The sequence below is a fragment of the Mchenga conophoros genome, linkage group LG12 (assembly GCF_057382185.1).
Source record: "Mchenga conophoros isolate Kocher_MC1m ecotype Shallow Benthic linkage group LG12, M_conophoros_male_GT1.1, whole genome shotgun sequence".
Lineage (NCBI taxonomy): Eukaryota > Metazoa > Chordata > Actinopteri > Cichliformes > Cichlidae > Mchenga > Mchenga conophoros.
The window spans coordinates 26,284,431-26,300,349 of NC_140537.1; the positions used below are offsets into that span (position 1 = coordinate 26,284,431).

At 40.4% G+C, this 15,919-nt stretch overlaps 2 protein-coding genes across 20 annotated transcripts; both read left to right on the plus strand.

Annotated features, from left to right (window-relative positions):
• Nucleotides 1-234: 234 nt before the first annotated feature.
• prxl2c (peroxiredoxin like 2C) lies at nt 235-3,846 on the plus strand. Of its 2 annotated transcripts, XM_085294787.1 has the most exons (6): nt 237-572; nt 875-943; nt 1,110-1,163; nt 2,235-2,340; nt 2,430-2,564; nt 2,669-3,846. In XM_085294787.1, exons 1-6 carry the CDS (start codon nt 390-392, stop codon nt 2,797-2,799), a joined length of 678 nt encoding a protein of 225 aa, XP_085150913.1. In that variant the 5' UTR covers nt 237-389; the 3' UTR covers nt 2,800-3,846. The 2 variants fall into 2 exon arrangements, with proteins under 2 accessions (XP_085150914.1, XP_085150913.1); XM_085294788.1 differs by lacking the exon at nt 1,110-1,163 and having other exon boundaries at nt 235-572.
• A 197-nt stretch (nt 3,847-4,043) lies between these two features.
• On the plus strand, nt 4,044-15,905 carry cdc14b (cell division cycle 14B). Of its 18 annotated transcripts, XM_085294793.1 has the most exons (17): nt 4,500-5,105; nt 5,223-5,344; nt 5,499-5,589; nt 6,141-6,216; nt 6,651-6,743; nt 6,868-6,944; nt 7,829-7,895; nt 7,980-8,130; nt 8,216-8,446; nt 8,550-8,688; nt 8,932-9,097; nt 9,175-9,272; nt 12,954-13,001; nt 13,094-13,219; nt 13,666-13,834; nt 14,751-14,816; nt 14,910-15,905. In XM_085294793.1, the coding sequence occupies exons 2-16, from the start codon at nt 5,278-5,280 to the stop codon at nt 14,772-14,774; spliced, it is 1,623 nt and encodes a 540-aa protein (XP_085150919.1). In that variant the 5' UTR covers nt 4,500-5,105; nt 5,223-5,277; the 3' UTR covers nt 14,775-14,816; nt 14,910-15,905. The 18 variants fall into 18 exon arrangements, 9 of the variants coding, with proteins under 9 accessions (XP_085150921.1, XP_085150916.1, XP_085150920.1 ...); XM_085294790.1 differs by lacking the exons at nt 4,500-5,105; nt 5,223-5,344 and adding an exon at nt 4,045-4,350; XM_085294792.1 differs by having other exon boundaries at nt 4,500-5,344.
• Nucleotides 15,906-15,919: the final 14 nt, after the last annotated feature.

The window sequence follows — 15,919 nt, forward strand, 5'->3', positions numbered from 1 at the left end:
GCATCTGAGCGACTACACTGTAAACAATAGCTTTTAATGGCCTCATATCCATGGCAATGTTGTTCACTGAGCTGAAATAGGCTATATATAAATAAATGTTGCCTAACTGTTATTGTGAAGTCAGAGCGCGCGCGCACTGACGCACCGGTCAGTTTCTGTTTTGTATTGCCTTATTTATACAACTAAATCCGGAGATTAAGATAATATTAACCAATGTTTAACCAATGAATATGTGTTCGCCGTCTCTCTTCGTTCTCCTGGAGAGAGAGAGAGAGAGAGAGAGAGAGAGAGCATATGGGCGTGAATTTTCCAGGCACCAGCTCCTCCAGGCTGAATTGCAACTCCCAAAATAGCAGCACTGCGAATTCTGGATCCTCTGAGAAAAAAAAATGGCTGAAGTAGTTTCACCAATAACTCGACAAGTAACTAAAGGAAGCCAGGAAAATGTGACCTGTTTTGTGGATATTAATCTCAGAGACGTCGAAGACTGTTTAATTTACGACCGGCATGGAGTTTCTCTTCCGTTCAAGACCCTATACCAAGACAGCAAATCGGTCATAATTTTTGTGCGGGTAGGGAAAACTTCATTTGGCTTAACTTTGCTGATGAGTTATGGGTTCGCATAGGCACCCTACCTTAAGTTGCGTTTTTAACTGGGTCTTGATAGGCTTCAAAGTAGGTGAGCCTAAGTGTAGCTGGCCAGATGCTCCAAGAATTTCCTGTGGTGTGTTGGAAATGGACGAATGAAGAGATCGTTCTTCATAGGTGAAGACAGAGGGATAAATGTTATGGCGCAAGATGTGAATTTTTAAATGCAGTGATCTCTCTCATCACTACAGACTTTTAACATGTTATGTAATATGTGTCCCTGCAGAATTTCTTGTGCTACAGCTGTAAAGAGTATGCTGATGATTTGGGAAAAATACCCAGAGAAGTACTGGAGGTAAGTTCTGTTTAGTAAGGACCATTGCACTAGAGGCTGTCAAAACAAAGAGCACAGCTGCAACACTGGCAGCAAAGGTGCTCAGTTGTAGCAATAGGAGGTCTGATGAGTATTAACATAAATAATTGATCATGAGAAATCCGAAATTCCATGTGTGTTGTTGCAGGATGCTGAAATTAGACTGGTCGTGATAGGTCAGTCCGCTTATCATCACATAAAGGTAATTATTTTGTTATATATACACCCACTGGACACTTGTTCAGCTGCTTGTTAAAGCAAATATCTGATCAGCCAACCACATGGCAGCAACTCAGTGCATTTATGCATGCAGACATGGTCAAAACAACTCGCTGAAGTTTTGAAGAAAGGTGATTTAATTGAGTCTGGTTTTGACATGTGGCCGCTCTATTGGAATTCTGCCACAGTGCCATCTCTAAGGTTTACAGAGAATGGTCGAGAAAAAAAAGGGGGAAATATCCAGTGAGCACCAGTTGTCTGTGTGAAAAGTAAGAGGAGAATGTCCAGACTGCTTCGAGCTGATAAGAAGGCACGAGTAACTGAAATAACCACTTGTTACAACCAAAATATGCAAAAGACCACACCTAGAGCCACTCCTGTCAGCTAAGTACAGGAAACTGAGGCTGCAGTTTGCACAGGCTCAACAAAATCGGGCAATAGAGGTTTGAAAAAAAGCATTCTGGTCTCATGAGTCTCCAATTCTACTTCTACATTCAGATGATAGGATCTGAAGTAAAAAAAAGAATGAAAGTGTGGATTGATTCTGAACTGTTCAGGCTGCTGGTGGTATAATGGTGGAAGGCATATTTTCTTGGTACACCTTGGGCCACTTGGAACCAATTGAGTGTGATTTTAAACTCCGCAGCCTTCCCGAGTATTGATCTTGACCACGTCCATCCCTTTCTGACTACAGTATTCGCATCTTCTGATGGCTATTTCCAGCAGGATTACACATCAAAAAGCTCAGATAATCAAAACTAGTTCAAGGAACAAGAGAAAGAATTCACTATTCACTATATAAGAATTTCCACTACTGCAATCCAGTAGAACGTCTTTGGCATGATGGATGTGCAGCCATCAAAGCTGCACCAACTGTGTGATGCTATCAATTCAATATGAACCAAAATCTCCGTTGAATGTATGCCACAAAGAATTAAGGTCTAACTTTTGCAAGGTGTACCTATTACAGTGTCTGATGAGTGTATATAAATATCACAGCAGGCACTATAGTTTTCCAGACAAATGTACTCTTTCTTCTTGTTCTGTCATGTAGTCGTTCTGCTTGCTCACGGAGTATCCTTATGAAATATATGTGGACCCAGAGAGGCGCATTTACCAAAAGCTGGGGATGAAGAGAGAGGAGACATTCACAGACTCTGGTATGCAAAAACACTGTTGGAGTGTATAAGTAAGCTTATTTTGAGATGATAATGAAACTTTGTCTTTGTATCTGTGTTTGTGAACTCAGCACAGCCTAGTCCCCATGTGAAGTCTGGCGTTTTTATGGGCCAAATCAAGACTATATGGAGAGCCATGACTAGTCCTGCCTTTGATTTTCAGGGTGACCTACATCAACAAGGTGGAGCCATCATTGCAGGACCTGGTAAGTTGGTCTCTCTCTATATATAATGTCATGTGTTAATGTTGCCACTGCATTATATCTTATATCTTTTTTCTTCACACTCACTGTTTTCTCCCTCTCTACAGGCTCCAAAGTCCATTTTTCCCATCTTGACATGAACCGCCTGGACCACATGCCCATCAACTGGCTCCTTCAGCTTGCAGGAGCTCAGAAAACGATTGACTTCAGCGATAAGCCGAAAATCATTCACATCTAGTTAGGTGCCTGCCTGAAAGTTTCATCCCACGTCACTGCTGTAATCACACATGGAGTGTATATACAATCAGCTTCAAACTCTAAGACGACTAAATGAGTTTCTGTTGCTTCTGTTGTGCATTTGAACTCAACTTGATTGACAAATAGTACATTACAATGACTTTATCAGCTTAACACACACCTCTCTCCTCTTCCCTCAACTGTCTTGGCTTTAATAACATCACTCAAACTGAAAGTGCATGCGGCAAGTTTGTGCAAAAACCGATAAGGCATGTTTTCCTGGCATGATCTGAAAGTGTTCCAAATATCTTCTTGAGAAATCAGTGAATGCTTGGCCTTTGCAGTGTCCCCTTTAAATGTTTAGCAGGGCTGAGGTCCAATGACTGTGGAGGAAAAAGTCAATGTCAGCCAACACTCTTTTTTTGTAGTCTTATATAGTTTTCAAGAAGTTCTTGCAAAACTTTGACAAATAAGACAACACGTCTAATTTGTCATTCTCTTTGTCCAACTCTATAGACAACCCTCCCAGAACTGAATATTTATGTTCTGTTTGTCTTCTTAAATACACCATTATGTTACAGACAGAAATCTCTAACTTGGATTCATCATTACATTGATTCCCCCCAAGAAGAGTTTTATCCGTAACAAATATTTCAGTCCCAGCATTCACAAGTATGTTATTTATTTCAAGGCTAGACACTGACCTGACCAAATGACCAAAAACCTGGGAGAGGTTAGAATCACTGGCCTTGCAAATAGTACAGTTTCATTAAAAAATGCACTACTGGCATTGTCCAGTGTCTCCAATCACATGTCAAGAGCTGATGATGGTTGTTCTTGATGCAGGAGGATTTTCTCTGTTTTCAGTCTGTGGTCTGAAACAGCAGTAAACCCTTATATTCCAGTGTGTTTTGTGGTATAATTATGTGCCTGTTTTGTAGTGATAAGACTGAATAGCAGCTGTTGCACTGATTTTACTACCTTGTCACATTCCCATTGCAATCTGCAAAGTTTATTATATTGTAAATAAAGATATTTTTTTTGTTATTTATTGGCGGCCATATATGCTCTACAGTGCAAGGCCAGAGCACGGTTGCATTCAAATAGGAAAAACTCTGGCATCAAGGACTACATTTCCAATATGTTATCTATTGGTACAGCACCAGCTGCTGCAGCTGAACGGTGAAGGGTGGGCATTGGACATCTAATCCCGATACGTCACTTGCAGGGGATTCAGAAAGCAGAAACCTGCCCCTGTTCACAGACGTCACCACCAGAGAGGTTGGAACGGGTAACTGGAAGCACGCAGACACAGGCAGACCATCGGGGGCGAGACATGACATATTAGCGCGTCGACAACACGAGGACAAGCCGCCGCACTGTGAAGCGCAGGGGTGTCTGTCGCTGCTGCACGGGAATGTCCAGCAGCCCTGAGGAGAAAAAATGAAGCGCAAGAGCGAAAGGAGGCGAGCCGAGTCGAGGAAAAAGCGCTGTGCAGCTCACAGCAGCTCAGAGGCGGAGCCAAACTCTGATATTTACATTGAGATAACAGGTAAGGGGGTCTGCAGAATGCACCCGGTCAACTTTGCGCACAGTTGGCAAATGCACGAAAGCGCGCACTACAGGCGAAACCCCCCCCCCCCCCAAAAATGTCGTGCACTGACCATTGTGTGTGAACGTCTTTGATTTTTTCCCTGCTTTTGTCCTCTCATGGCGACACCGTCTGTCCCTTTAATGTTATTACAGCGGGTTTTGCCTCGATTTACCTTAGCTCCGTGCACATGAAACCTCCAACAATGAGCAGTTTTACTCGGGTATTTAATTTCAGAGCAGGGAATTGCGGCAGAGTTGCACCTTTTTGTTTTATGAAGTCGGTGTGAGGTGCGAGTGCATACTTAGAGGTGGTTTGCTGTATCAATGTCATAAATATCACAGTCAACCCACTGTCAGTTCCATTTATGTTTTATTTTCATATCTTTATGGCGTTTCCTGGTTCCCACATCCTCGGTGAGCTGAAAGAGGGGAGGTTCGTCGAAGTAGAAATCACAAATCTGACTGGCTAAGAGATCGTCCTAGCAACCGCTTGGGCAACGATCCCAGGGCCTATCATGTGTCTAATATCAAGAACTTTAAACTGAACTAGGCGGGGCAGAGCCTGACGTACGCGTTTGTCTACCAATCACGTAGTCCTCTGCATCTCTTGCAGCCAATAGCGTCCCGAGAACCGCCTCAGGGGAGGGGTCGCGCAGAGCTCATTTTTAGCAGAGTACGCACTTAGACACGAAACTCTCCGTCCTTCCCTCTTCGGCAAGTGACTTTCTCCACTTTAAAAGACTAAAGAAACCTTCCTTATCCCTTTTAAATTTACATTTTGCCACTTTAAACTTAACTATTCGCGTTTTATTTTTATTTTTTTTTACCTAGCATGCGAAAGTCTCAGTGAAGAAAGTCACCCCGTGTGTTTCTGTATAAAAACGTCATGTTCAAAACAGTTTGCAAGATGACCGCGGACGATGTTTCGTCAGTGTGCATTGAGTTCATCAAAGGTAAGTCGCGAGAAAAAAATACTTTTAAGAAGTATTAGACGAAGAGAGTTTTTTTTAATAATCAGCAGCATGCATGTGTTTACATGACAAAAAACAAGTAACTGCCTTTATTTTAATGTTGTCCCCTCCCTCTTCCCCTGTCGTGTTCCTCCAGATCAACTGTATTTTGCCATACTTCAGCAAAAGATCAAGAGCACAGCTGAAAGACACTGTTTCTGCATCGATGAAGAACTGGCATATGAGAAGTGAGTAGTCATACTCACCACTTACTTGGATTACTAGTTTCCATATCGTGTGTGTCCCCTTTCTTTCTTTCTTCCTTTCTCTCCTTTTGGTCTGAGTGCCATAAAATAGGCACACCTCATGTTATCAAATGCTGATCTTTAACAGTAGGGTTTGTGTGAGTAGATGTGTACATAACTTGCCCCTTACTGTGATGTTACGCAATGTCATGGTGCATTGCAAAAGATATTCAACTTCAAAGCCAGTGGAAGAGGTTCCACTACTTGCTATTTTAGCAACATCAGGGCTTTTAAAGGATGGCTCACTAGGACAGGACTGACCTTTTAAAGTTTATGCTAGTGTTACAAAAAGACCTGGTGTTTGCAGCTTTTTGTCCTGTTCTGATTGACCCATGATGTTTCTAAATATAGCCTTTACTCTGTCAGTGTTTTTACAGTGTGAATCTTGGGTAGCCGATTCTGTCTAGTGAAACTTCCCTAGAGATGATAGCTGGCTGCATAAATAGCCACTGACACACTCTTTGTTCTCTGCTTTCTCTCTCTCCCTCTCTTAGCTTCTATGCGGACTTTGGTCCCCTTAACCTGGCCATGTTTTATCGCTTCTGCTGCAAGCTGACAAAGAAGCTCAAGGTAAAGTAAACTGATGCTCTTAATTTGCAGTTCCTGTAAGGGGGGGGTTCAATCAATAGCTTTTTATACCTACAGTAGGTAAACAAAGTAAAGTAGTGTTTGGGCTTTTATGTAATACAGTCAGCTGTCTTATTGTTTAATCTATGTACCTAATAGTGCAAACATGTTTGCGTTATTGCTTTGTGCTGAGACAGTTTACGTGTATTTGCATGTGAGCTGGAAAAGATGCTGATCACAGGCTGGGGCAGCTGAGCTCCTGTGCATGATTGATTTATTGATGGTTGTCCAGCCTTTTCAATTTAAGATATCTTTGCTTGTTGATCCTTGGTAGACCTAATGAATAACTTTTCAGTTATACAGGTAATCATTTTTTTTTGTCACTCAAATAAATAAAGAATCACCTGTAATTTCATGTTGTTAATGTATTTGTGCAGTCCATTACACTCTCAAGGAAGAAGATCATATTTTATACATGTGGAGATCAGAAGAAGCAAGCCAATGCTGCCTATCTAATAGGCTCATATGCAGTAAGTTGTTTGCAAACATGTGTATTACAAATAACTTATGGACTTGTGCTGTGCCTAATGTAACAGAAATTATATTAGCATGTAATACATATGGCATTTGCTGATTGCACATTTGTATTTATAGGTAATGCATCTAAATATGTTGCCAGAGGAGGCCTACAGTCTGCTGATGTCAAGAAATTCATCATATATTCCATTCAGGTAACAGTTTGCAACACAATTTTTACTCAGACTAATTTAATAATAACAGTTTTAACTGCCATTCGCATTTTAATTTGATTTTCAAGTGTCTCTGACTGAAAGTATAAGTTTCTGGTTTCAGCCTCTCTTCATTAATCAAGGAGACTGTTAAGTGATAAGAGGAGCTGGGTGGGAGGGTTAAACTATACTGATTAAAGGAAAATGATAATAGATTAATTTCTATTCTAGTTATTGTTTTTTCTTAAAGGGGACCTATTAAGCTAAATTTCCAGTTCCAGGTTTCTCTTACTGGACTTTACTAGAGTTTCTCTGCACCATTCACAAATTAAAATAACACTTAGTTATAAATAGCGGACATTGGTGCAAGCTTGTAAAAAAATTTAGCTCATTTTAGCTCTGCCTTTGAGCTAAATTTCTTCTGATTGGCTTACCTCAAAAGCATGTTATCATATCATTATAACTATCCAAAAAGAAGTAAAACATATTGGAAACCAAGGTTATAGAGCAGTCAGAAGCTTAAATTCACATAGGTTTCCTGCAGACATTGTTTAATATAAGCATCCACCATTGTAACAACATGTGTTTAACAGAAAATTTGAAATCATAATAGGTCCACTTTAACATACCTCAATGAAATTGCACAGCAAATTAAATATTGGAGCACTGTTTAGCCCCAACTACAACACAAGATTAAAGCACAATGCTACTGTGGCTCATCAGAATTATGACAGGGACCTTTAAGAGGAGGGGTCACACATGCTTTTTGAGAGGGAAAGAGAGAAAGAGTTCAGAATAAGAAGAAGTGATATCATATTCAGTGTTTAAATGAATATGAAATCCCATGTATGTTGTGCAGAACCTTAAATATGTTTTATATTTTACAGAGATGCTTCATTTGGAACCTGCATGTACAATCTGAACATCCTAGACTGTCTTCGTGGTGTGCACAAAGTATGTCATTTAAAGAATGAATTCCTTTTCTTTGTTGTATTAACACACCCTAACAAAATGACTTTCAATTCAACGCTCCGCTAGGCTTTGCATTATGGCTGGCTCGACTTCTCTAACTTTGATGTGGAAGAATATGAGCACTATGAGAGAGCAGAAAATGGAGACTTGAACTGGATCATTCCAGGAAAGTTCCTTGCATTCAGTGGGCCGCATCCAAAAAGCAAAATAGAGAATGGTAATTAAAGTACATTACAGGACTATGTCTCACCACATTTTAACACATCCTGAACTCACAAGAATGTTTTCCTTTCTTATTTTAGGGTACCCTTTGCACGCTCCTGAGGCCTACATCCCATACTTCAGGAAGCACAACATCACTACCATCATCAGACTCAACAAGAAGATGTATGATGCCCGACGTTTTACAGACTCTGGGTTTGAACATCAGGACCTCTTCTTTGTGGATGGAAGCACACCGAATGATTCTATTGTTAGGACGTTTCTCAACATCTGTGAGAACGCTGAAGGAGCCATTGCAGTCCACTGTAAAGGTAGGTTTTTTTTGGTGCAAGACGTACTTGTAGCTACATAAACCTTGCTCGGTTTCCTGTTTACGGCACAATTTCAATGCACGCTACTTTTCTTTTGTTTTAGCTGGGCTAGGAAGGACTGGTACTCTGATTGCCTGCTATATGATGAAACATTACCGCCTAACTGCAGCAGAGGCCATCGCTTGGATACGGATCTGCCGACCAGGGTCCATCATTGGACCTCAGCAGAACTTTGTTGAAGAGTAAGTGTTCACTAGAGCAGGACTTTCAAAATGTCACATTTTAAAAAATCTTTAAATACTTTCAAAGTATTTTGTATTGATACATATCTGAGATTAAACTAGATAAATTAACCACAGTTTAAGTTTTATAGCTGTGGTTTGAAACAACACTGTTTCAGGCAACAAATTATTAGATGATGAAAAATCTTAAAGTCATGTGATTTTTGGTTTGGCAAGAAAATCATTGTGTGGTTTGTGTATCAGGAAGCAGAACAGTCTGTGGGCAGAAGGAGATGTTTTCCGCGAGAAGATGCTGAATGAACGTGAGAATGGTAAGATGGCTGTAACCAGGATCCTATCTGGAGTGGATGACATAACCATCAATGGGAGCAACAAGAACAGAGGATCCAAGAAAGAAGAGATGGAAATGGTGAGTTTGAAACTAAAGTCTTAAGTCTTTCATTCTAATAATTCATTCTGCTCATTGTTTTTCTCTTTTTTTTGCAGTACAATGATGAAGAGGAGAGAAATGGCCTAACACAGGGTGATAAATTACGAGCTCTTAAGAGCAAGAGGCAGGCCAGATCATCTTCGGGTTCACTATCGTAAGTATCCAGGCAGCCTGCAAGCCTCATCATGCATCACACCATTGTGCTGTAGTACAGTAAAATGAGCGAATCAGTCCCTTGGATCATTACATGTATACAGTAGTGTTTTTCAAAGCATAAAAAAGATGACCAGGAAGTGACCATGTAGGATTTCTTTGGTTACATTTATCATTTCGTTGGGTAAGCTTTCTGTCTTCCTCAGTAACTTCTTCCAGGTAGTCCGCTTTGGGAGTCGGGTTTGAGGATTTGGCAGGGCTGCCCTCATTTAACCATGCCATACAATTTCATCCTAATACTGTACTTTAAACCGTTTGGAATATCTGCATTATTTTAATAACCATGTTTCTTTTTTCAAATTTCATCTCATACGGATAGAGTATAATAAAGTCATCCTATTACCATGTGTAATCAGTGAGGATAAACAATAAGATGAGAAAGTGGTAGCCCAGATACTTAGGCTCAAAGTGACACAGTTGTTTGCAGGGTTGGATTTTAGTTATCTGATATACACTTTTCCAGGAAAAACTGTTTTGTGGGTTGAATTTAGAAAGGCATGAACAATGTGGAAGCTAAAGATGATAGCTCTATGAAAATCTTTTGCTAAAGTGCTGATGGTGTGTAAGCTGTGTTCTTTGGTCAGAAGCTTAAAAAAGTTCAGTTTGGACAAAAGCATATGTAAGCCAAGTCAATATAAAGCTTATCTGTCACTAGGTTATCATGAAATCAGTGTAACTAGGTCACTCATTCAAGTCAACAGAAAGTTTTTCTATAGATAAACTTTGTAGCTGAGACAACAAATATTGATTAGCTTTTCTAATTCTTTGAAAAAAGAAGAAAGAAAGAAAAAAAGAAACGATCAGCCGTATTTGGACAACTATGACGTGAGCTTCCCGCTCTATGCCAGTGGGGGGTGCTAAAGTGCAAAACCTAACCCTCTACTGAACAACAACGTCATTAAAAGATTATTAAAATTTCCTCTATTGTTGTTTTTCTGCCCAAGTCCACATCATTTGTGTCCATATAATTCAAAGCTGTGGAAGGTTGGTCAGTATGGCAGAGTATGGTTGACCGGCCTCTGCCAATGTACCCATATGGCTTTGGCTTTTGTTGTCCCATGTCAGGCAGGTGGTAGTGTTCTGCTGCAGCCTCATGGGCACGGTGTGGCCGATGTGTTGCCTGCCGTTCAAAAGATAGCAGAGAGAGGCAGAGAAAGAGTTGGGGAGAGGAAAAACAGAGAGAGGATGTGAGGTTTTGTACGTTGGAGGTAAGTGCACGTCAGTTCCTTTCTAGCCGACATCCTCTTCCTGTTTAAAAAAATATATATTGGTAAGCCAGCGAATGGTGTGACAGATTTGAAGTTGTCCTTTTTTTTTTTTTTCTCTCTCTTCCTTTTCTTTTCTTTTGATGACTGGTGTGAAGAGGTTATGCACTTAGTGGATGCATTACATTTACACGCCTTTCATTATCTGCCTCATGGACACACCGAGCTGTTCTGCTTTGATATCAAGGCATATCTATGGTATCCTCTGAGTCACAATAAAAGCTCTCAAGTTAACAGCACCAATTATTCAACCAATCACGGTTTTAAATAAGATCGGGATTAGTTGAATTCAATGTTTTATTGCTTTGCTTGCACGACTGACTTGGCTCACATCAAGATAAAGTCTGAATCAGGGAAGCTTTGACCTTGTTCTCATCTGCAGTACGTAATTCCTCATTGCTTGGTAAAGTAGTGAATTTGCCAGCTGATTCATTAATGTTTAGGTGTAAATTGGCAGTAGTTCTTTGGTACTGGACTAAGCTATGATTTCGAGTGTTTTGTGAGTTTAATTAGTGTCTTTAAATTCTGTTATTTGGATAGTAAAATCCTCCAGATCCTCGTTATCACATAAAGCATTAGAAAAACATTGTGGGCTAGGGGCTATGGGCTAGGTAGTTGCACGAAAACAGAGAGTTGAGGCTGAAGGGAGATTTGCTTGCACTACAGGCCATATGCTGCTGTAGGGAATGCATTGCTACACATCTAATGCTCCATTTCCAGCTGAGCATCACCATCTGGCTCCACTGTTTGGTTTATTATGCAACACCAATATGCATGTTAAACTCCAGGGACGATTAGAACGATGACTGTCAGAACTTCTTCACTTTTCTGCCTCTTCACGCATGGCAACAGGCATGAAACCCTTGGACATGCACGCATGCACATGCCTCTGTGTTTGTGTCTAACATGTACTTAATGCTGGGCTGGGATCATTGTCAGTTGCCTGTTGTTTTTCCATTGCTCTTGTGACTGGATCAGTGTATGCATACCATCTGAGCTTTGTTTACTCTTGCAGGAGTCCATCTCTGTTAGCTTCTATTAAAAGTGTGGGACAGAGTTTAGAAATGGGTGCTTAATTCTTGTAGGATCTGACTATTTTTAGATGTTTCTGTTAAACAGAGCCCATCTCCTTCATTGGCAGGCTTATATCAATCACTACAATTTCAGTACCAGGGATACTGTTATCTATTTAATGTCTGTAAATGCTGCCTGGGGTTCTTTTTTTTCCTAGAATCGTGTTTTATTTTCAAGTACTTTTGAGGAGCTTACGATACAAAAAAACTCACTCCTATATTTATTATAAATATGTAGAACTTAAGTAAAATAAAGTTGTTGTTTTTTTCCTCAAGTAAGTTAACCTACTTTAAACTTCCTACATTAGTTGGGTTCTTTATGGCTGACTGCTTATACAACAGAGCAAGTGATGAACAAAAATATGCTGTTTGGCACTGTTGGATGAAAGGCTCTACAAAAGGTGATTCATCTAATCCAGTCCCAGTGGAAAAGCACAACATCAGAGGCTTTATGTCCTGCCCAGACGTCTCTTGTCTCTCCTTCCTTTTTTCCCCCTTTTTTTCCATTTGCTCTTGTTGTTGGATTTGTCCTCCTTTCAGATGGCTGGTAGCCATGCTGCTCTCCTCCCTGTGTAGCCTTGCCCTGTGGTGGATTGTGTATGGCTTCCCTTCTTCCATCCTGCATTTCTGTATAGACGGGTTAGGATTTCAATGAGTTCTACTGCCCGTCAGCCCCCCCAAAACCTGCCCTGCCCCTCCTTCTGGAGCTCTAACTGAGAATGCTGTAAGTGAGCCCCCAGTCTCTTTTTAATTCCCAACCCGAATCAGAAATTTGTTCAAAATCATCTTACTGTTCCTATATTCTTTCTGCAAATACTGTAAAGTCAAAGCTAATGAGCAGAGCCAGTTTTTAAAAATCTAAAACCTCAAAGGCTACTGCCTTGACCTTGTCAGCATTTTTTGTACATGATGATTTGTACCATAAACATTCCCATCACCCCGTCACCTTTACACATTATGCTTTGCTGGTTATTGTGTTGACTTATTCCCAACTGTTAAATTGGCAGACAATTAAGAGCTGCTGATGGAAATGACTAAGACAGATCAAGACTCTCTTTAAGTTTTAGTGCCACCTCCTCGCTTTAACTTAGCTCTACTAATCCTACCTGGCTGCTGAATGCAATAATATTCTGTTCACACGGCTAAAACTGTCACATTAAAAACAAAACATTTTTTCTCATTACCATGCAAACCTTTCCCCTGCTATCCACTCTGAAGTGTAGTTCATTACATATACATATGAAGTTTCACATTTTTTACTGCTATGTTACTTTGTCTTCACAGACAAGAGGAGAATAAGATGCACACCAGATCCTCATCACAGTCCCTGAGGTAAAGTGTACAATGTACACACAAAATGCACACCTACATACACATACTGACATAAAGCAGGGCTTAGACTAATGAATATGTCTCCTCTGCAGCGGAGTCATCTTGCAGGCAAGTTTTCAGAGCTGTAAGACAAGTGTTAGCCCATTGGCTCTATCTGACCAGTCAGACAGCAGGAAAAGGACCAGAACCTCCCTTCCAGCCAATGGAACAGGAGGAAGGTCAGTGGAAGAATTTAAATAACACTTATTTGCCCGAACTGACTTTCCCGGATAGACTTTACATACGTTATACAGTTAAAATTATCCACAAAGGTCAACAATGTTTCAGTTTGGATCATAGACTAGACAGAAAACATTGCTGCAGCTGCAATTTGACATCACCCATAATCTGCAGATAGGACATCATGTATATTCAATATGAAAGTGTTTACCTAGTTGCCCCCTGCTGGCCATTATAAATAATGCGTGTTTAAAGCAGTCTGTAGGTTGTATTTTTAACTTCAGTCATTACATGTGAAATTGTACTGTTGTAATAATAATACATGCTTTGTATTTTAATTCCTCTATGTACCATTGAAACTGAAAAAAAAAAACAAAAATAGAGAGGCTATAGCCACTCATGAGTGCTTGCTGAGTACATTAACAGCTTCCCTTTTCTCTACCAGCTCCCTGTGCAACACCAGACTGGTCAGGTCCCTAGGCAACTTGCATGTCGTGGCTGGTGGCAAAGACCCAATGTGTTGTGAACCATGTGACAGCCATAGACAGACAGCCAGTGTCACAACCAACTTAGGCTCTCCCATCAGCTTAAGCATGGGACAGGTCCATCTACAGGCAAGCTTCCTTAGATCTTCACAAGCCAAGTGGAGATTTGGACTGCATTTGCACAGGAGCCAAAAATTGCAATATGCAAAAAGAGATATGATCTTTAGTGCCTGTGCAAATTCAGCAAAAATTTCAGAGGCTTGGAATACACGTCGTTTCACTTCAGTTTTCAAAAAAAAGGGGTTGTGCCATAATCACATGATGTTCCTAGGCTGGGCTGCATCGCCTACTGAAACAAAACCTGTGATTCATTCAAAAAATGTTTCTTGAAAAAAAAAGACTGTTTCCACCAACAACAGTTAAGATCTTACAGTTTAGGTAAAAGTGGAAGCATTTGAATGCATTTTTTTTAATGAAGGAATGGATTAATTATAAACAGGTGAATACTTTCATTGAATTTAATTATTCAGTTAATTTAAGCATTAAGTAAAACAAAATGGTACTGCAGATCCTTTCAGTGTAGAGAAATTTGCATTTTTTTTCATCATGACAGAAGGCTAATGAGGTTTACATAGAGAAACTAAATACTATTAATAAATATTGTTTTATGAATTTGATGAAGGTGCAACCCAGCTCAGATTCTTTACTCAGATGAACTAACCTTTATATATAACTGGATATTGTCCAGGTCTAACATGTAGTAAATCTGATGGTGCATATGTACCACTATCAGGATGCCAAATTAAATTCCACTTGGCACAATCCCCCTGCTGCTTCATTCAAACATTTTCCCTGCATGTTCTCTGAGAACAGTTTGTTTGAGAGTATGGCTGGCTATAGCTTCTCTAGACTTTGTGCGCCTCACTTCACTCTGCCTTTGGCCTGTTGTTACCACTCTGTAGCCATGTGTGCATTCTTTTCTTGAGCCAATCTTTAATGTTCACCTCCCTTCTTTTCCTCCTTTTACGTTTCATATATGCAACAGACGTACCGTCTCCAGAGGATGTAAAGCTCGCAGCTCTTTGCAATCCATTAGGTTTTCCAGGCTATGGTATCTACCGCTTCACTTTTCTGTCTTGCATTTACTCTAGTATTGTAATGATTTAATCTTAAATAACTCTATTTTCCCCCTTCTTCTTTGTAGTCACTCCATACCCAAACCTAGAGCTCCTCTACTGCGGTGAGCCTGTGGATCTGGAAAATCTGATACATTACCTTCTATACAGCTGACGTGGGGGGGAAGAGACGTTACAGAAACACCACAAATACTTCATTCAAAATTTTATGATTACAAGCCATTTTATCCATAGGACTCTTTTTAAACATAGAATCATGAACTGAACTGCTAGTTTTAATCATTGCCTGGTTGTTTCTACTTAACTGAAGCATGCAGTAGCAGCATCAGATCGAATCATTGTATGAATGTGTGGATCCAGGAGTTTTCCTCCAAAATGAGCACTGTGCAGAACTTATTCTGATAAGGGTTCATGGTGGGAAGTATTTGATAGAATTGGCCTTTAATTTGTCCCGAGTCCCTGATCTTGGGCCTTGCATTGTGTGTTTGCCATGGACATAGTTAAGTCTATTGGCAGTAATTCCATCACAAAATGGTAAATGGCCTGTATTTGTATAGCGCTTTTCTAGTCCCTAAGGACCCCAAAGAGCTTTACACATTCAGTCATCCACCCATTCACACACTGGTGATGGCAAGCCACATTGTAGCCACAGCCACCCTGGGGCGCACTGACAGAGGCGAGGCTGCCGGACACTGGCGCCACCGGGCCCTCTGACCACCACCAGTAGGCAACGGGTGAAGTGTCTTGCCCAAGGACACAACGACAGAGACTGTCCAAGCCGGGGCTCGAACTCTCAACCTTCCGATTACAAGGCGACATGTGCATTTGTACCTCTATTGAATATCTGATGTCTCTTACTTGTGAAGCTTTTCAGCTCCTGTACTTAAACTGTAAATATGTCAACATTTGATATACTCTGTATTTTGTAAATATTTTGTACTGTTAGATCATCCTATAAATGAGTGGGTGGTCCTAACGGGGCCTGGTCTAACTCACCTTCATAATCCATGGAAGACATTTGCTTGAAGCACAGAATCATACTTTTTAATAAATGTATACCCAAGTATGTCTCTGGCTT

Coding starts and splice junctions, on each gene's coding strand:
- prxl2c (XM_085294787.1), top strand. CDS start 390: ATGGCTGAAGTAGTTTCACCAATAACTCGACAAGTAACTAAAGGAAGC. Junction 2,341..2,429: donor GGAGACATTCACAGACTCTG/GTATGCAAAAAC, acceptor TTGTGAACTCAG/CACAGCCTAGTCCCCATGTG. Junction 2,565..2,668: donor AGCCATCATTGCAGGACCTG/GTAAGTTGGTCT, acceptor CCCTCTCTACAG/GCTCCAAAGTCCATTTTTCC.
- cdc14b (XM_085294790.1), top strand. CDS start 4,242: ATGAAGCGCAAGAGCGAAAGGAGGCGAGCCGAGTCGAGGAAAAAGCGC. Junction 6,217..6,650: donor AGCTGACAAAGAAGCTCAAG/GTAAAGTAAACT, acceptor GTATTTGTGCAG/TCCATTACACTCTCAAGGAA. Junction 6,945..7,828: donor TCATCATATATTCCATTCAG/GTAACAGTTTGC, acceptor TATATTTTACAG/AGATGCTTCATTTGGAACCT.